The sequence below is a fragment of the Oncorhynchus tshawytscha genome, linkage group LG26 (assembly GCF_018296145.1).
Source record: "Oncorhynchus tshawytscha isolate Ot180627B linkage group LG26, Otsh_v2.0, whole genome shotgun sequence".
NCBI classification, from domain to species: domain Eukaryota; kingdom Metazoa; phylum Chordata; class Actinopteri; order Salmoniformes; family Salmonidae; genus Oncorhynchus; species Oncorhynchus tshawytscha.
Window position 1 is genome coordinate 28,429,279 of NC_056454.1, and position 21,146 is coordinate 28,450,424.

General features: G+C 40.4%; 1 protein-coding gene across 1 annotated transcript; it reads right to left on the bottom strand.

The window, feature by feature from the left end:
• Window positions 1-603: 603 nt before the first annotated feature.
• Window positions 604-20,752, bottom strand: LOC112225496. The gene is made up of 3 exons (XM_024389506.2): window positions 20,669-20,752; window positions 4,007-6,089; window positions 604-3,781 (listed from the first exon to the last, which is right to left on the bottom strand). The coding sequence occupies exons 2-3, from the start codon at window positions 6,072-6,074 to the stop codon at window positions 2,436-2,438; spliced, it is 3,414 nt and encodes a 1,137-aa protein (XP_024245274.1). The 5' UTR covers window positions 6,075-6,089; window positions 20,669-20,752; the 3' UTR covers window positions 604-2,435.
• Between the last annotated feature and the right edge of the window lie 394 nt (window positions 20,753-21,146).

The following is a 21,146-nucleotide window of genomic DNA, read 5'->3' on the forward strand; positions in this document are numbered from 1 at the left end:
CGATTACAGGCTCAAAATGGCCAGAAACAAAGGACTTTCTTCTGAAACTCATCAGTCTATTCTTGTTCTGAGAAATGAAGGCTATTCCATGCAATAAATTGCCAAGAAACTGAAGAGCTCATACAATGCTGTGTACTACTCCCGTCACAGAACAGCGCAAACTGGCTCTAACAAGAATAGAAAGAGTGGGAGGATCCTCTGTTTGCCTATGTAGATATTCCATTTAAAGAAAAATCAGCCGTTTCCAGCTACAATAGTTATTTACAACATTAACCATGTCTACACTGTATTTCTGATCAATTTGATGTTATTTTAAATGGACAAAAACATTTCTAAGTGACTCCAAACTTTTGAACGGTAGTGTACATGGACAGCTAAAGACCGAAGTACAAGAGGAATAGGCTCTGTGATTCTCTGAAACCAATTATACACACACACAGAACAAAGGAACTGTTTCCAATTGGCAAAACACATTTGTTACTTGCATGTATGTATGTATGTATGTATGTATGTATAATCCATTAAAATAAAACATTTAATGGAGCTGGTCTTTGTGTAGTCATGTGAAGATTCTATATTGAACAAAAATATAAATGCAACATGCAAAAATTTGAATAATTTTACTGAGTTACAATTCATAAGCATATAAATCTACGGATATCACAAGACTGGGCAGGGGCACAGACATGGGTGGGCTTGCCAGGACAGATAGGGGTGCTAGGACAGAGAAGAACTTGGATTGGCCTGAGCTGGGAGACCCAAGAGACCTTTTCTTTCTTTTCTTTTTCCATTATTTTACCAGGTAAGTTGACTGAGAACACATTCTCATTTACAGCAACGACCTGGGGAATAGTTACAGGAGAGAGGAGGGGGATGAATGAGCCAATTGTAAACTGGGGTGGCACATAAGGTGGCAGAACGCAGTGCTCGGCTTGGGGTGTAGGGTTTGAGCATAGCCTGATGGTAGAGGGGCAGTTTTTCTTGCTGTTCCGTAGGTAAGCACCATGGTCCTGTAGTAGATGAGAGCTTTGAATGGAAGCCAGCGGAATGTGCGGAGGAGTGGGGTGACATGAGAAAACTTAAAAGTTTGAAAACCAGGCGGGCTGCAGAATTCTGGATAAGTTGCAGGGGCTTAATGGGTTAAGTGGGGAGCCCAGCCAACAGCGAGTTGCAGTAGTCCAGACGGGAGAGTACAAGGGCCTGGATTAGGACCTGCGCCACTTCCTGTGTTAAATAGGGTCGTAATGTACAGATGTTGTAGAGCATGAACTTTCAGGAGCGGGTCACTGCTTTGATATTTGTAGAGAACGACAGGGTGTTGTCCAGGGTCACACCAAGGTTCTTATCAGTCTGGGAGAGACACACCTGTCAGGTGGATGGGTTTACTTGGTAAAGGAGGTCCTGTGTGGCTCAGTTGGTAGAGCATGGCACTTGCAACGCCAGGGTTGTGGGTTTGATTCCCACGTGGGACTAGTATGAACAAATATTAAAATGTATACCCTCCTTACTGTAAGTCGTAATGTAAAGGAGAAATGCTTACTAACAGGGCTGTGAAGTAATTTGTGCCCAACATTGAGAAATAAGGTTTGTGTGCTTATAGAAAATTTCTGGCATTTATTTTAGCTCATGGGACCAACACGTAACAAGCTGCGCTTATAATCTTCATTCAGTATAATTCTAGAACAGCCAAAGAAACATTTTTCTTTACGTGATTGGTGGATTTCAAGCAGCTCAAACATCAAACCATACTCTCTAACCTGGGCACAAATGTAGTACTTGAACCAATTCACACCGCACTTCTACCAGGAATAGCCTAACCCACTAAATCCTCAGTTTGCTGAACAGTTGTTTTTAATTCAAAACCTAACCTACACATATACATTAACTACACATACAATGCTACAGGCAAAAATACAATTTCCTTAAAGTATTTTAGAGTACTAATGTTACTGTCCTCACTACAACAACAACAACAACAAAACACATGTAATTCTGTCCTTGAAACATTTAATTAAAATACTGTAGAATTCCAGTCATTCCTATGGAGGACTACTCCTAGTGGGGAGTGCCAACAAGGCCAACCAGTGTCTTCAAAGCCTCTTAAAGGACAATACATAGCATCAGCAATCCAGGGTTTACATAAATCGTTGGTGTAGCTCATGCCAAAGGATTTTGAATTTGGGCGTCAGAATACATCGTGCCAAAATTTTTAAAAAGAAGCTGAGAAAATGTACGTAAAATTCAGCTAAACAAGTTTATATTCATACTACGTCACTATGTAGTCTAGTTACTACGGATACATTTGTAGAATAAAGTACGTAGTGATATTATGTCCTTAAAATGGTTCTACATTCTTGCTTTATGTTACAAAGTGAGATCAGAATGAGCAAAGATGTCAGATTAAATCAAAAGCTTTTAAAACTAGTTCAAGGTAATCATAAATACAGATAAACAGGAGGATCTTCTGGAAGTCCCAACAGCGTCCCTGGTTTCTGATGCACCCCTGGATTTTGTTGGACCCCTGGTTTCGGTGTCCTTGGACTTGGTTTTTCATGGTCCATGTTTTGTTTGCCTGAAATATGCCTCCTGCACATTGTCATTAATGTATTACGCACATAGTTTTTTACATCTTTCCATGTCCTGCCTTGCAGAGCTGGTTCAGCTGCAAGACATGCATCACATTCCTTTTTACCTGGAATCTTCATCAGTTTAGTGAAGTCTCCTAGCTGCCGCCTGACCGCAGCCTGAGCCTCATTACTCCATATCTTCTGTTTCCTTGGTGTTGCCATAGGACCTGCCTCAAGTCTGTCTTCTTGACCCTGTGCAGGTACTGTCATTGTTCCACCAACCCATTCTTTAGCACGCTTTGCCTCTTTTTGTTTCTTTGCTGCTCCTTTCTTTGTCTGTTTTGTGGGGTCCACTCTTGTAAGGCCATTCTTTCGTTTTATAGATTTTACTGTGTTGTGCACATAGTTTTTGATGTCCCTCCATGTCCTGTCTCTTAGAGCTGGTTCATTGTGCAGGCAAACTTCACAGTCCTGTTTACCTGGAACCTCCATCATTGAGATAAAGTGTCCCATCTGACGGTTCACCGCAGCCTTAGCTGCATCGCTCCACATCCTCTGTTTCCACACTGTGCCCACCTTATCTGTCCCCACAGAACCTGTCCCCAAAGGAACTGCACCCAAAGGAACGGCAACCGCAGGCACTGCCCCAACAGGAAGTGTCTGTGCATTAAGTGTTGGCGTAATAACAGTACGCGCTGGAAGTGTCTGTGCAGGATATGTTCCGGCAGAATATGACCTTGCAAGTTGTGACCCCGCAAGATGTGTCCCTGCACGATATGTCCCCATAGGATATGTCTCTTCAGGATATGATTTTGCAGGATTTGTCCCCGAAGTATATGATCTTGCAGGAGATGATAGGTCATAAGGACTTGCAGGATATGAACTTGCAAGATGTGTCCCGGCAGCATACGAAGCTGCTGGATAGGTCTCTGCAGGATGTGTCACAGAATATGATCTAGCAGGATTTATCCCAGTAGGATACACCCTTGCACAATCTGTCCCAGCATGATATGACCTTGCAGAATGTGATCCAGAAGGATATGACTTCTCAGGATATGTCCCAGCATGATATGACCTTGAAGGCTGTGCCCCCAATGTATAAGACTTTGCTGAATATGTCGCTGTAGGATAAGATGACCCAGTGGTATATGTGCCAGTAGGATACACCCTCGCAGAATCGGTTCCCGCTGAATATGTCCCTGCAGAATATGCCCCTATGAAATGAATACAGAGAAGAAAATGATTCATGAATGTGTCATTATCATATATTGTAAAGAGGAACAGAGAAAATAGTTTAGGGTAATGAGTTGCAAGCTTCTCAAAAATCTAGCTCTAGTTAACATGTAAATGGCACAAAATTTGAATTGTGATTGAACATTTAACCCTTGAAACAAAATGAAAATGTTCTCCAAATACTCTCCAAAGCAACTGATACCCACCATATGTAGGTGAAACAATCCTTTCCTCAGATGGTCCTGGAATTACCACTGGAACCTGATCCATTGCAAGCAGCAATTTGCTGATTCCTGCTAGATGTGCTGCGTTTTCAGACAGTCTGTAGTACTCTTTGTGGACCTGGGTGTCATGTCCCAATAATTTTGCCACCTGATCCAATTCACTTTCATTTAAGTTCAGAATTTGGCAATGGATAGCAACCTCTTTCCTCACTGTAGCATGGATCAGACTTTCAGGATTCTTTGCATCACACTCATGAGCAAATTTCCTCAAACAGTCAGACCCTCTGACGTAGCTTGCTGCATCTGGGCTCCGTGCAAAGACATAAGGGTTGTCCTTTGACACACCAACTTTGTCTCGGTTTGCAATTAGGATCTCAAGAGATGAGATCATCCTCGCCGTTAGTAGGACCGGCATTGTTCTACCATTTTTGCCTTCTATTTCCACCCTGGTTAGTTTGTCGTCACCAAGCTCCTGTTCCAGCCTTGAGAGGCTATTGAAAATGTCTGCACTAGCTGGAGATTTCTTTCTGTTTGTGTATGTTTCCAACAACATTTTCGCAACCTCTCCTGTCCTTTTTCTGTTGAAGAGAGCTATTTCGGCAAGAAGAGTTTCATTGAGCTTTTTCCAGACAGCGTTGGTGGGGCTCTCGAGCAATTCTCTCTTTGCTGTGTCCTCTGCAACCTTGAGATACTTCTGAAGTTTAATCAAATCCTCAGTTAGTGAAGACACATCAACTTCATCACACTGAGGGACAGCGCTGAGGGACAAACCGGAAAAACAGTTATTCCAATCGTTTTCAAGAAGCTCAATGAACCTTCTGGCTTGTGCCTCTGCATCACGGTCCTCTGTCATACGACTCTCCCCAAAAGCTATTTCAGTAGCTCTTTTCAAGGAATAGCCAATCTTCAAAGGAAGAGATTGGGTCTTGTACCTGTCGGAGGCAGGATCAAAACCACTCATTTTCCTGGCAGCATGAACGGCCAATTTGAATTTGGATGGTACACATACTTCATGCAGATATTGGACACCACAGTCCATCTCATTTACAGTAAGTACAAATCTAGCCAATTCCCTCATTTTTGATCCAATGTATGTAAACTGTGACTTGGCATGGCCATGCTTTGCAGATAATGCATTGCCATATTTACATATTAGGGGATCATTTTTGATGTGGCATAAGATGTCATCTTGATTCATATTGTGTATTATTTCTTCACACCCTCCAGTAGAGTAGACAGGCAGTGGAAGAAGTCGAGAGGACGCAGCCTGGACCCGCACTCTTTTTCCTCCCCTCTTTTCATCTTGTCCTTTTCTGGCTTTACATGAGCCCTCATGCTTCCATAAATCTATTTTATTGAAAAAAACTAAGCAGTGTTGGCAGGGCAGGCAGTCACGCACAGAAACACCATTGTAAGAGGGTCTATCCTTAGTCACAATTTCACCATCTCCACTTTGAAGAACTTGATAGTTGCCTTTGTTACGGAGTTGGTCAAGCAAAAGAGACCTGATTTTGGAGAGTTTAGGGAAGCTCATAGCATGAGCGACAGCTGCTTCTTCTGCGTGTATCCTTTCTAAATGTCTTGCAATTTTGTGGTGTGGTTCATTGCAATACAGGCAGAAGTGTTTTTTGTCCCATTTTCTTTTACCATCATCTGTCATACAACATGCGCTGACTGTCATTTTTGTGCTAGAACGTAAGCTTGACCTTGTACCTTTCCGTGGCGCGAATTTCTTGCGTTGAGGTTTTTTAGCTTGGGAGGTTTTTTGTGGCAACAGCTCAGATTCATTATCGCAGGGGTGTTCTGCATTAGATGGAAGAGGCTCTGAGCCACTTGGGAGTTTTGAATCCAGTCTTTGTCCAACCTCATCATCTGAACTGTTCTCGTCATTACTTGAAATGCTCTCTTCAGCACTCTTCTTTATGTCACACAAAGCTCTCTCCATGTCACATAAAGTCTTCTCCACATCACATGAAGTCTTCTCTTCATTGTGTAGAGCATTTTCTTTCTCATGTAAACGATTCTCTTCCTGGTGTTCCCCGTCCATCATTTAGGCTGCTACCACCTGCACCCACACAAACACAAAACAGGTTATTAGGATAAACCTACCATAAGCCTATGGGTAAGTATAGTCCATGGTAAACATGTTGAGTGCAAGTATTCCAGGTACAAGCTGTGTATATGTGAAAAAAAATAAGAATATAGTCAACCACTTTTTAGGCTAGCAGGTGTATTTCTTAAGAATCATTACCTGAGCAGAGCTTATTAAAGTCCACTTAACCACCTGCCTCTCATTGCACTCCATGAGGAGCCTGCCTGTTACGCGAATGTAGTAAGCTACGGTAAGTTGCGAGCTAGCATTAAACTTATCTTGTAAAAAACAATCATAATCACTACTTAAACTAGTAATAGCAACCATGTGTAGTTATCTAGCGTGTCCTGCGTTGCATATAATCGATGCGGTGCGTACTCGCGGGGGGAAAAAAACTGTCCTTGCTCCAATGTGTACCTAACCATAAACATCAATGCCTTTCTACACAGAAGTATATATTTTTAGACCTGCATATTTAGCTAAAAGAAATCCAGGTTAGCAGGCAATATTAACCAGGTGAAATTGTCACTTCTCTTGCGCTCATTGCATGCAGAGTCAGGGTATATGCAACAGTTTGGGTCACCTAATTTGCCAGAATTTTACATAATTGACATAAAATTGAAGGTTGTGCAATGTAACAGGAATATTTAGACTTATGGATGCCACCTGTTAAAATACGGAACGGTTCCGTATTTCACTGAAAGCATAAACGTTTTGTTTTCGAGATGAGTTTCCGGAATCGACCATATTAATGACCTAAGGCTCATATTTCTGTGTGTTACTATGTTATAATTAAATCTATGATTTGATAGAGCAGTCTGAGCAATGGTAGACACCAGCATGCTCGTAAGCATTCATTCAAACAGCACTTTCGTGCATTTTGCCAGCAGCTCTTCATTGTGCTTCACGCATTGCGCTGTTTATGACTTCAAGCCTATCAATGCCCGAGATTAGGCTGGTGTAACCGATGTGAAATGGCTAGCTAGTTAGCGGGGTGCGCGCTAATAGCGTTTCAAACGTCACTCGCTCTGAGACTTGCAGTGGTTATTCCCCTTGCTCTGCATGGGTTACGATGCTTCGAGGATGGCTGTTGTCGATGTGTTCCTGGTTCGAGCCCAGGTAGGGGCGAGGAGAGGGACGGACGCTATACTATTACACTGGCAATACTAAAGTGCCTATAAGAACATCCAATAGTCAAAGGTATATGAAATCCAAATGGTAGAGAGAGAAATAGTCCTATAATAACTACAACCTAAAACTTCTTACCTGGGAATATTGAAGACTCATGTTAAAAGGAACCACCAGCTTTCATATGTTCTCAGGTTCTGAGCAAGGAACTTGAACGTTAGCTTTCTTACATGGCACATATTGCACTTTTACTTTCTTCTCCAACACTTTGTTTTTGCATTATTTAAACCAAATTGAACATGTTTCATTATTTATTTGAGGCTAAATTGATTTTATTGATGTATTATATTAACTTCTTGGATATAGGGGCGCTCTTTTAAGTTAAAATAAGTGTTCATTCAGTATTGTTGTAATTGTCATTATTATTATTTTTTATTATTATATAATAATATATATATATATATATATATATAAATAAATGGCAGAATAATCGGCATTAGCTTTTTTTTGGTCCTCCAAATAAATCGGTATCGGCGTTGAAAAGTTAGTCGGTCGACCTCTAGTAGGTGGGACTAGAAAGAGGGACAGGGTGAGAGAAAATGTGCAGAGATTAGTATTCTTGCAAGACAGTGGCTCCCCTGGACAGTCTGGTATTGCAGGACTTTTTATGCTCCACATACAACCCTGTCATTGTCCCCTGACCTCAGTCGTCTTCCAAATACACCAAAACTGCGCAGGCATGCACAGAATGTCAGGTATGTTTTACAATGCCTAGGGAAGTCTCTAGAATTCCTGCATAGAATTTGTGTCTGGAAAGCAAAGAACGTCTCTTAGAGCGTTGGACTAGTTACCTATAAGGTTGCAAGATTGAATCCCCGAGCTGACAAGGTAAAAATCTGTCATTCTGCCCATGAACAAGGCAGTTAACCCACCGTTCCTAGGCCGTCATTGAAAGTAAGAATGTGTTCTTAACCTCTCTGCGCACGGAACCCGGTAGCGGGCTGAAATTCGAAAACATACGGTGATCGCTACATAAATAGTCATATTAAACATTTATGAAAATACAAGTGTCTTACATGTTTCGAAAGCCTAGAATCTTGCTAATCCAACTGCGTTGTCAGATTTAAAAAAATATTTACTGCGAAAGAATATGATGCGATTATCTGAGGATAGAGCCCCATGAAAAACAACTATTTCAACCAGCACAGGCGTAACAAAATCACAAATTGCATTAAAATAAATCATTTACCTTTGACGCTCTTCCTCTGTTTGCAATCCCAATGCTCATTGTTACATAATGAATCATCTTTTGTTTGATAAAATTTGTTTTTATAGCCTAACACGAAACATTGTGAACCGCTTGTGTCGTGAATTCCGTCTCATTCCATTTGACGACACATTCGAGGTAAATACACACACAGAACGTGACTTTTCCAGTCATGTTTGGTTTCATTGCAATCAACTGGTTTGTTTGTAACACAACCAACCAATCTGTTTCTTTCAGTCAATACGTCCCGCGAAATGACCCATCAGGTTTGGTTTGTTTGTAACTCATTTCGCGGGACGTATTGACTGAAAGAAACCGATTTGAAGACAAGTAATGACATCATTGTGCACCAATGATTTGCCTGCTGTTTTGTTGATTGACTGTATTTTAACCCAATGACCACTGATCGTCTTGAAATCTAGCTTGGTAGATGGCCAATGAGCTGAGGTAAAAGGCAATATGTAACATTTATGTGTAGGAAGACCAACCCATGTAGTAAACTCCGGCGTAAAGAGGTTAATTCGCCATTGATGATTCATACCGGAAGGAGCAACGCATGTTGCGCACAGCATTGTTTTGGTAAAGCACATATTCAGCTGTTTATATATATATCAATCAGTATGGCGACTAAGTCGGGAAAAGCTAAATCGAAGTCTAGATATACAGATGTACACACAATTTTAGAAGAAATTGATCAAGGATGATTCATTTAGCGATTCCCAAATGGAGGAATATTTTTTGAACGGAAAGGACATTGTTTTGGACTGGTAAGTTCTTCTCATGCTAATGCCGTTGTTTGAAATTAATAATATAAAATATTATTTGTGAAATGAAATAGCCTATTTGAGGCTGTTGAGGGGAGGGCAGGCCCACAACAATGGCCAAAGTGAAATGAAGACAGTAGATCTAGCTGGCCTGTCATAATATAGAGACAGTAGATCTAGCAGATCTATAATAATATATTCAACCTTATGTTCCCTGTACTCATATATATATATATATATATATATATATATATATATATGTTTATTATACCTGTTAATACAGGGCTCATGTGTGTAACTATTCTAACTGAACATTTTCTTTCACAGTGACACTGACTCCGAATGGGAGCCCCCAGTGCCAAGGTGTTCATCCCCCACTGAAGCTGGTTCATCCAGCTTCTGCCACAAGTGGTGTTCATCTGCCCAAATGAATTTCTGCAGGCATGGATGTGCTATGGCACCTGGCATCAGCAGCATTATATTGTGTAGAGGACTGAGGTTCTTCCAAATATTGAAAGTGTTATTTTGTAAATGTGAGTATTTTTTTTAAATGTTTGGGGGGTTAGAAAACCATTTTGGTATTTTGTATATAGTTATTCCATTCAAAATGTATAACTTCACCAATTTGGCCACTTGGGTACATTTGGGCTACTTGTGTGGAACACCTGGGTGACTTCATGATAAATGTCATGTAGCACACTCATTTTGGAAGTTATCATTCTGAAACTTTGCACAAGTACTGTTGCCCACTGTGTTTTTCACTGAAATTGTCCCCATCATCCTATCTGAATATTTGTTTTATCTTGTTCATTTTAAAGATGATACAACAAGAAAAAAAACGCATTATCTAAACCAGATCTATTATGTTATATTCTCCTACATTCAATTCACATTTAAACAAACATCAGAGTGTTTTCTTTCAAATGGTACCAACAATATGCATATCCTTGGTTCTGTGCCTGAGCTCCAGGCAGTTAGATTTGGGTGTCTTCAGGCGGAAATTGAAAAAAGTAAGGGGGTAGCTCTAAGAGGTATTAACTGACTTGCCTAGTTAAAAAGATTAAATAAAAAGTTGTCAAAAAATATCAATAAAATTGGTGTCCAAAAATATTGATTTCCGATTGTTAATTAAAATCGGCTATTCCGATTAAAATCGGTCGACCTCTGCCACCTACCCCTTTTGGGCTCCCTCTACTCCTTCTGTCCAGGTTCTCCTCTCATTCAAACATCTACCTCCCCCTACAAACACTGTCACATATCTATTCTCTGTCTCTCTCTTCCCCCTTTGTCCACTTCTACCATCTCTGTTGCCAAGTGATCCAACACCTTGGTTGCCATAGTGATCAGGAGACTATTGTTATCTGAAGGTAGACATCAGGCTAACATTCAGTACTAGGCAGTAGGCACCAAACGGGAGCCGAGATGCAGCACTACCTGGCCACACTCATTCTCCAGTTTGGGTCCATGTATAAGCCAATCAACTATATCAAACACGGTTGTAGACTGCAACTGATTGTAGTTGCCACAGAGACATAGCACGCCAATGCTGTTGCACAGCCGTTCATGAGTGTGACGGACACCCCCAAAGACCAAAGCTGAACACAACTGAATGGTAATTTTGTTATGACAACATAGTAAACACGGCAACTGCCTCAGCATCATGGGATCCATTTTGTCTCAAACCATGGACAATGAAGGGTAAATATTCTCCAAGTGCAACGTGAAATATCATACAATTCTGAAGCCTAGGCAAAATCAAGTAGTTTAATTAATGTGTCAGGCTTACAAAAACCCATGTAATGTGACCCACACAGCAATTTAAAAAAAGAGCTGTCACACATTTGTTTCCATTCTGTAAATTTAATTCCAAGGTTTGTTTGGTACTTTGCTTACCTGATGACATTAGAAGAAAAAAAATGGGGTGGTGGTCAAGTTCACTAATCAGTTTTACGGTTTTGAAACACCGGAATATGATAAATTACAGAATATTCTATTAAAATAAAAATGTTATTTGTCATATACATACAGTGCCTTGCGAAAGTATTCTCTGATCAGTCTTCTCCTTGTATGAGCTGAAAGTTTAGAGGGACGGCCAGGTCTTGGTAGATTTGCAGTGGTCTGATACTCCTTCCATTTCAATATTATCGCTTGCACAGTGCTCCTTGGGATGTTTAAAGCTTGGCAAATCTTTTTGTATCCAAATCCGGCTTTAAACTTCTTCACAACAGTATCTCGGACCTGCCTGGTGTGTTCCTTGTTCTTCATGATGCTCTCAGCGCTTTTAACGGACTTCTGAGACTATCACAGTGCAGGTGCATTTATACAGACTTGATTACACACAGGTGGATTGTATTTATCATCATTAGTCATTTAGGTCAACATTGGATCATTCAGAGATCCTCACTGAACTTCTGGAGAGAGTTTGCTGCACTGAAAGTAAAGGGGCTGAATAATTTTGCACGCCCAATTTTTCAGTTTTTGATTTGTTAAAAAAGTTTGAAATATCCAATAAATGTCGTTCCACTTCATGAATGTGTCCCACTTGTTGTTGATTCTTCACAAAAAAATACAGTTTTATATCTTTATGTTTGAAGCCTGAAATGCTGCAAAAGGTCGCAAAGTTCAAGGGGGCCGAATACTTTCGCAAGGCACTGTATGTTTAGCAGATGTTATTGCACGTTCCTGTTGCTAGACTGCGAATGAAACTCATAATTTCTTGCCATCAAACCCCATGTTCAGAGATACTAACAGCTGATGATCCTAATGATGTGGCTCAATACACAAAAAAATAAAGCCTACCACATTTGTCCCAAAGCTCCCTTTTTCCCCCTATGAGGCTGTGCCCTTGACTACACAAACTGGGTATAACTTTCATTCCACAGCTCCTCCACTCTCAAGGTCACCGGATAACGATGTCAACCTGCCCTGAGTTATCATTTTTATTCAGAAAACTTAGAGCGAATGGTCCAACACATTAGGTGGATAATAGACCGATGACAAATATAAAATTATGGATACCCGATAAGCCGCTCCAGCGAACAGAGAAGAGGGGTAGATGAGGTCAGTGAGTTAACTTGATGACCACAAAACAGTTCCATTCCCACCCTAGCTACAGTTTGTATACAGGGTATGAAATAATGTACTCTGGCATACTTCCATACCCGTTACAGCTTAGTAGGCTTGGGCGGTATACCGTATACCAGGGTATTTGGAAAAAGTCACAGGGTGGCTTTTCAATACTGTCAAAACTACTTTGTGTGAAGTGTTTCAACAAATGTGAATATTTGTAGCTACTTGAAGTTATTATCTGCAGTCAACTTGTGCAATACCTTAGGAGGTAAAGCAGACTGCGTTCTTGATTTCCCCGTCACAATATTTTAAATTATGAAGCTTACCATAGTTCCCCAGAACAATTGAGCCAGTCACTTGTTTGTAAATAGCACAACGGGAGAAAGCGAGCTGATTATTCCATAGCATTCAATATCTATCAGCGAGTCTTTGTTGTGTGGCGCACAAGGTGATGTATGCAATTCACTACTAAATTATTGCCATCATAAATGTATTAATGGCTTCCTGACAGAAGTCAAAGAGTTATGAGTTCTGTACAGCTGCAATTATTTTCCTGTGCTGCAATTATTTTCCTGTGCTTCCCACCTGCGTTCTTCTCCCATCTGCTCTCTGTAACCCTGCTGCTCTTCATTCAGAAAACCATGAAATCACAACTTTGTTCATTTGCACAATTTAGCTTGTTCACTTCTGCTTGTAAATATCCACACTTATCAAAAATGACATTTGGTAGCTAATAGCTATGCTTGTATAACTTTATGAGCTGGATTTGCAATTAGTTTTCTAGCTAAATGCTAACAAGCGAAAACTAACAGCATCTATGTGATTTCGCCATTTGTTTGTGCTAGTTTTGCTCACATTCTGGTAGAGGCCCAATGGGCTTTTCTTGCGTTTTTAAACACCCGGTAATATTGTAAATCCCACTATGAGAGAAGGATGGTATGACAATATAAAAATCTGGACACCGCCCAAGCCTACACATTAGATCATGAAAAGCACGGTCAACTAATCTAAAGGTGGCGATACTTTCTTCATTCTCGACATGGAAGACACCGGTGTCTCCTAAACTATCACTAGTTGCAGATGGAACGTTTGAAAATGTGCCATTCTTAAAATACATTTTTGCTCCATGAAGTAAAGAACAATGTAATGTGTAGGTCGTCATCGTCTATTTCTGAACTTCTCTCATTGAATAGCCCACGTTTACATGAAAACTAATAATTCAATATTAAACTGATGGCAGTAGGCCGAGTATTTTTATTAGGGATAACCCATTGGGTGTCTGAGCTGTGTGCTAGTTGTTTAAAAAGACAGCTCAGTGCTGTCTATACCTCTCACAAAGACACAGTGATGCAGTCAATCTCTCTGTTATTTTGAGCCAGGAGAGACTGACATGCATGTCATTGAGTTAGCTCTGTGTGTACATTTAAGGGCCAGCCTTGCTGCTCTGGGCCAACTGTAATTTGCCTATGTCCCTCTTTGTGGCACTTGACCATATGACTGGGCAGTAGTCCAGTTACAACAAAACTAGGGCCTATAGACCTTGTTTTGTTGATAGCAATGTCAAGAAAGCAGTGTAGCGCATTATTACAGACCGCCCACTTCCCATCTTAGCTACTGTTGCATTAATGTTTTGACCATTACAGTCTCCTCAACTTGCTCAATTTCAACATTATTCATTACAAGATTTAGTGTTCAGGGGATGTTTGTCACAAATACAATGCTTTCTTTTTGAAATATTTAGTACTAGCTTATTACATTCCACCCATTCTAAAACTGACTGCAGCTCTTTGTTAAGTGTAACAGTGATTTCACTTCCTGTGGTAACCGGTGTGTATAATGTTGTGTCGTCAGCATACAATGCATTTGGAAAATATTCAGACCCCTTGACCTTTTCCACATTTTTTTAGGTTACAGCCGTATTCTAAAATTGATCAAATTGCCCCCCCCCCCATCTATACACAATAACCAATAAATGACCAAGCAAAAACAACATTTTTGATAATTTATTCAAATTAAAACAGAAACACACATTTACATAAGTATTCAGAAAATATATCACTAGCCACTTTAAACAATGCTACCTAATATAAAATTACATACCCTACATTATTCATCTCATACATTTTTCATCTCATATGCATATGTATATACTGTACTCTATATCATCTACTGCATCCTTATGTAATACATGTATCACTAGCCACTTTAACTATGCCACTTTGTTTACATACTCATCTCATGTATATACTGTACTCGATACCATCTACTGTATCTTGCCTATGCTGCTCTGTACCATCACTCATTCATATATCTTTATGTACATATTCTTTATCCCCTTACACTGTGTATAAGACAGTAGTTTTGAAATTGTTAGTTAGATTACTTGTTGGTTATTACTGCATTGTCGGAACTAGAAGCACAAGCATTTCGCTACACTCGCATTAACATCTGCTAACCATGTGTATGTGACAAATAAAATTTGATTTGATTACTCAGTACTTTGTTCAAGCACTTTTGGCATCGATTACAGCTGAGTCTTTTTGGGTATGACACTACAAGCTTGGCACACCTGTATTTGGAGAGTTTCTCCCATTCTTTGCAGATCCTCAAGCTCGGTCAGGTTGGATGGGGAGCATTGCTGCACAGCCATTTTCAGGCCCCTCCAGACATTTTAGATCGGGTTCAAGTCTTGGTACTGGCTGGGCCAATCAAGGACATTAAGGAGACTTGTCCCGAAGCCAATCCTGCATTGTCTTGGCTGTGTGCTTAGGGTCATTGTCCTGTTGGAAGGTGAACTTCCACCCCAGTCTGAGGTCCTGAGCGCTGTGGACAGGTTTTCATCAAGGATCACTCTGTACTTTGTTCATCTTTACCTCAATCCTGAATAGTCTCCCAGTCCCTGAAAAACATCTCCACAGCATGATACTGCCAACACCATGCTTCACCCTAGGGATGGCACCAGGCTTCCTCTAGGTGTGATGCTTGGCATTCAGGCCAAAGAGTTCAATGTTGGTTTCATCAGACCAGAGAATCTGAGTCCTTTGGGTGGCTTTTGTCAAACTCCAAGTGATTTGTCATGTGCCTTTTACTGAGGACTTTCTTCCATCTGGCCACTCTACCATATAGGCGTGATTGGTGGAGTGCTGAAGAGATGGTTGTTCTTCTGAAAGGTTCTCCAATCTCTATAGAAGAACTCTGGAGCTCTGTCAGAGTGACCATTGGGTTCTTGTCACCTCCTTGACCAAGGCCCTTCTCCCCGATAGCTCATTTTGACGAGGCAGATAGCTCTAGGAATAGTCTTGGTGGGTCCAAACTTCTTCCATTTAAGAATGATGGAGGACACTGTTCTTGGGGACCTTAAATGCATTTTTTGGTACCCTTCCCCAGATCTGTGCCTCCAATCCTTTATCGGGGCTCTACGGACAATACCTTTTGACCCCATGGATTGTTTTTTTCTCTGAAATGCAGCGTCAACCGCAGGACCTTATATAGACAGGTGTGTGCCTTCCAAATCATGCCCAATCAAATGAACTTACCTAAGGTGGACTCCAATCAAGTTGCAGAAACATCTCAAGGATGATCAATGGAAAAAGGATGCACCTGAGCTCAATCTGAATACTTATGGAAATAAGGTGTAAATTATTATTATTTTTTTTAAACATTTACAAAAATGTATAAAAACCTGTTTTTGCTTTGTCATTATAGGGTATTGTAGGTAGATTGCTGAGGATCTTTTATTTATTTAATCATTTTTTGAATAAAAAGGGGTCAGAATACTTTGAAGGCACTGTACACAGACACACGGGCTCAGTGCTAGTGGCAGGTTATTAGTAAAGATTGAAAAAAGTGAAAGAGGCCTAGACAACTTCCCTGGGGAACACCTGACTCGACCTGGATTATGTTGGAGGCTTCCATTAAATAACACCCTCTGTGTTCTGTTAAATGTAACTCAATCCACAATATAGCAGGGGATGTAAAGCCATAAAGTTTTTCTCGCAGCAGATTATGATTGATAATGTCAAAAGCTGCACTGAAGTCAAACAAAACAGCTCCCACAAGCTTCTTATCAATTTCTTTCAGCCAATCAGTCATTTTTTTTACAAGATGTTGAGGGCCTTTCCCTATAATCATGCTGAAAGTCAGTTAATTTGTTTCAGTGAAATAGCATTGTATCTGGTCAAAAAAAAAATCCCAAAAGTTTACTAAGCTGATTGGACAACTGTTTGAGCCAGTAAAGGGTGCTTTGCTATTCTTGGGTAGCGAATGGCATTAGTCACAAACATCTTACGCTGCTTATATTCAAAATTGGTGTACGGTCATTGATTGTTTTTAGCAATATTTCGAATTATAAGGACACGTGAACACTAATTGGAGTTTGTGGTGTATTTGATCTGCGCATCTGCTAGCACCAGCAGTGCAAGCCTCCCTCTTTTGCATGAGTGAAATTAGTTCGGAGTATGCATACAAACTTTTTAAGTCTGAACAGGACACCCACATATTGACCAATGAGAGAAAAACTTGAAATAAACAAGATGGAGGCGTATCATTGCTGGATTACTTTGTTTATAGCAAAAATTAATTTACCTTAAGGGCTCCCGAGTGGGACAGCGGTCTAAGGCACTGCATCTCAGCGCTAGTGGCATCACTATAGACACCCTGGTTCGAATCCAGGCCGTATCACAGCCGGCTGTGATTGGGAGGCGCACAATTGGCCCAGCACCGTCCGGGTTTGGCCATCATTGTAAATAAGAATGTGTTCTTAACTTGCTTGCCAAGTTAATAAAAGGTTAAATAAATAGCGTTATTTTCTCATTTCAAACATTACACCTGCAACTAGGGATGAGAGTTTAGGAGACACTGGTGTCTTCCAAGTGTAGAATAAAATGTTAGTATAGTTACCAAATTGTAGAGGAATATAAATCTGTGTGTCCTTTTAGACAATAAGCTTCAGTGGAGTAAATGTACAGCCCTGACCTACAAAAAGAGCCAACAGAGACTGTACTTTCTTTAAAAAGTTGGGCTCTTTTAATATTGACTGTACTATATCGACTCTTTATTGAGAGTATTTTAACTTCTTGGTTTGGCAATGCCACCGTCAGCCAGAGAAACATGCTGAGAAGGATTATTACCACAGCAAGCAAGGTACTTGGAGTCAAACAGACAGGCCTGGATGAGATCTTTAAGGTAAGGGCCCTCCGTAAGGCTCACAAAATCATTTTAGACCCAAGCCACCCCCTGTACCTGGACTTTGAATTACTCCCCTCTGGGCGCAGGTATAGGGCACCCCTCAGCAGGAAAAACAGAACGAGACAATCATTTGTGCCAGATGTGATATCCCTCCTAAATATCTCAGGTGAATGTTCCCATTGACCCTGTAAGGCCAGCAGGCTAGTCTTTACTTCTTTAAAAGAAAAAAAGTTTTATTTCATATTTCTTACTGTTATTATTTTTATTGGTGCATAACTTATGAAAGTTGTATTGTCAATATTGTTTTGTATTTAAATACCATTTGGATTTTTAGTCTGCCTGTTGTTACTGCGTTTGAGCCTGTGGATTATCGAACAAAACGTGCGAACAAAAAACTGAGGTTTTTGGATATTAATAACCTCTTGGTGTTAGGGGGCAGTATTTTCATTTTTGGGGAAAAAAACGTTCCCGTTTTAAACGGGATATTTTGTCAGGAAAAGATGCTAGAATATGCATATAATTGACAGCTTTGGATAGAAAACACTAACGTTTCCAAAACTGTAAAGATATTGTCTGTGAGTATAACAGAACAGATGTTGCAGGCGAAAGCCTGAGAAAAATTCAATCCGGAAGTGCCCCAGGTTTTGAAAGCGTTCCAATGACTCCCTATATGGCTGTGAATGCACCATCAACGAGCTTATGCTTTCTACGTATTCCCCAAGGTGTCTACAGCATTGTGACCTGGTTTTACGCATTTCTGTTGAAGAATAGCTGTATGGGGGAACATTGCGTAAGTGGTCAGATGGTGGCTCCGAGAGAGATTCTCACGTAAAGTGCAGAGGTAGCCATTACTCCAATCGGTCCTAGAGAAAAAGGAATTGTCCCGACGGATATATTATCGAATCGATATTAGAAAAACATCTCGAGGATGGATTCTAAACAACGTTTGCCATGTTTCTGTCGATATTATGGAGCTAATTTGGAATATTTTTCGGCGTTGTGGTGACCGCAATTTCCGGGAGATTTCTCAGCCAAACGTGAAGAACAAACGGAGCTATTTCGCCTACAAAAATAATATTTTGGGAAAAAATTTACTTTGGCTGTCTACCTGGGAGTCTCGTGAGTGAAAACATCCGAAGTTAATCAAAGGTAAACGATATAAATTGATTGCTTTTCTGATTTCCGTGACAAGTTTGCCTGCTGCTAGCAAGGCATAATGCTATGCTAGGCTATGATAAACTTACACAAATGCTTGTCTAGCGTTGGCTGTAAAGTATATTTTGAAAATCTGAGATGACAGGGTGATTACCAAAAGGCTAAGCTGTGTTCCAATATATTTCACTTGTGATTTTCATGAATAGGAAGATTTATGTCCGTTGCGTTATGCTAATTAGTGTCAGATGATGATAACGGCCCCGTTCACGGGCTGGGCGTCACTACAGGTTAAGAGAGACTTTATTGAACAAAACAAACATTTATTGAGTAAATTAATGTCTTGTGAGTGCAACCATATGAAGATCAAAGGTAAGTGATTCATTTTATCTCCATTTCTGACTTGTGTAACTCCTCTACTTGGCTGGTTACTGTTTGTAATGATTTGTCTGCTGGGCGCTGTTCTCAGATGATCACATGGTATGCTTTCGCCGTAAAGCCTTTTTGAAATCTGACACTGTGGTTGGATTAACAAGAAGTTCATCTTTAAACTGATGTATAACACTTGTATATTTATGAATTTTTATCATGAGTATTTCTGTTTTTGAATTTGGCGCTCTACAATTTCACAGGATGTTGGCCAGGTTCAAGCGTTCTATGGCGTGATGACGCACGCCTCACCATCTGGCAGTCCTACGGACGAATCTGGGTTTGGCGGATGTCAGGAGAACGCTACCAGCCCGAATGCATAGTACCAACTGTCAAGTTTGGTGGAGGAGGAATAATAGTCTGCGGCTGTTTTTCCTGGTTCGGGCTAGGCCCCTTAGGTCCAGTGAAGGGAAATGTTAACGCCACAGCAAACAATGACATTCGAGACCATTCTGTGCTTCCAACTTTGTGGAAACAGTTCAGGTAAGGTCCTTTCCTGTTTCACCATTACAATGACACCACACACAAAGGGTGTAGAAGCAGTTGTCCATATACGTTTGGTTTATGTAGTGCATCATACGAAACACAAATTAATAACACAAATTGGTAACACAAATTAATACCATACTACATGGAGTATCTTGGATTTACATATATAGAATTCATTATTTAATTTAAGCAGGCAAGACAATTAAGAACAAATCCTTATTTACAATGACCGCCTACCCTGGCCAAACCCAGACGACGCTGAGCCAATTGTACACCCAATCACAGCTGTCCCTATGACAGCCTACCTCCTTACAAACTGTAGCTATATCCACCCCTGCTGGCAGGAATGGATTAGAGGCAAACCAACCAGACTGTGTCATTGTTATTACAGAAAAATTATAAATTATTCCGACTATTAGTAACACGTGCTGGCGAGTCATGTAACCGACACAAATCCAAGAGCACTACATAGAAGGAAAACAACTACCGTGCATCGAACACAATACAGTGGACATTGTTTTCACAATAGTCAAAACAAATGTCTTGTATTTGAGATAACTGTGTAAAGTCAACGTTTAATTGGAAAGTTACCCCAGAAACTATTCGTTGCAACCAAAGAAAATACACGTGACGTAGTCAACTTGCCGAAGGGAGGCGCTATACTGTTACATGTCTAACTGCCCTGTTTGTGTGAAAATACTTGACAGACCTAAAAACAATCATTCTCAGTATGTCGTTTTTACAACACTATTCCAAATATATTCCAAATAATATAACATATTCCACAACGGCTAAAATGTGCCCCTCTTCCGTCAGCAAGCAGGACCGCCTCACGTCCGCCATTAGAGACAGCGCGAAACAATAAGAGAGGGCAGAGGCAAGAGGATGAGAAATAAATACAATCTCAGGCGGGTTAAACATTTACTGCTAAGTGGTCGCCTTTTTTTACTTTAAAACATATCAGGAGACACGGGAAGTCCGTGGACATCTGTCTTACACCATAGCTAGTTGTTGAAACTTTGACTAATTACCCGTAAAATTGTACAAAAGGTATTGGAAATTCTTACCTGAGTAGAGGTTGAAACGATATAGCGCCACTTTTGTGCCTTGGCATACATCGAGGAACGCATGCGCGACAATGAGCAGTTCTTCTTCGGTGGGATTAATCGACGTTTGGCCTCCAGCGTTAATGGTGCATTACCGCCACCTACTGTGCTGGAAGATGGGTCAGCGACAGGGAGGAACTACAAGCCTAATTTTAATATAAACCACATGGAACATTTCATAAATCAGATTTGAAATATAACTAAAAACTTCCTAAAGTGCCCAAAAGCTTATTTTTCACATGTCCCATGGCATGTTTTTCTGACTTCTAGGAAGATTTGAACCCACTACCTAAAATCTCCTCACATTTTCACCATCATTGTAAAGTTATTTAGTTGCTTTGACAAAGTTATTTCTGGGCCCAGTTTTCAAAAGTTATCAGATCGGATTTCAACAATCGGATAGGATTACATTTTTCAAAACTGAAAAACCCCAGTAGGG

Excerpts from the sequence above, each read along its gene's own strand:
- LOC112225496 (XM_024389506.2), bottom strand. The coding sequence starts at position 6,074 with ATGATGGACGGGGAACACCAGGAAGAGAATCGTTTACATGAGAAAGAA. Across the intron at positions 3,782-4,006 it reads GATTGTTTCACCTACATATG|GGGCATATTCTGCAGGGACA; the intron begins GTGGGTATCAGT and ends TTCATTTCATAG.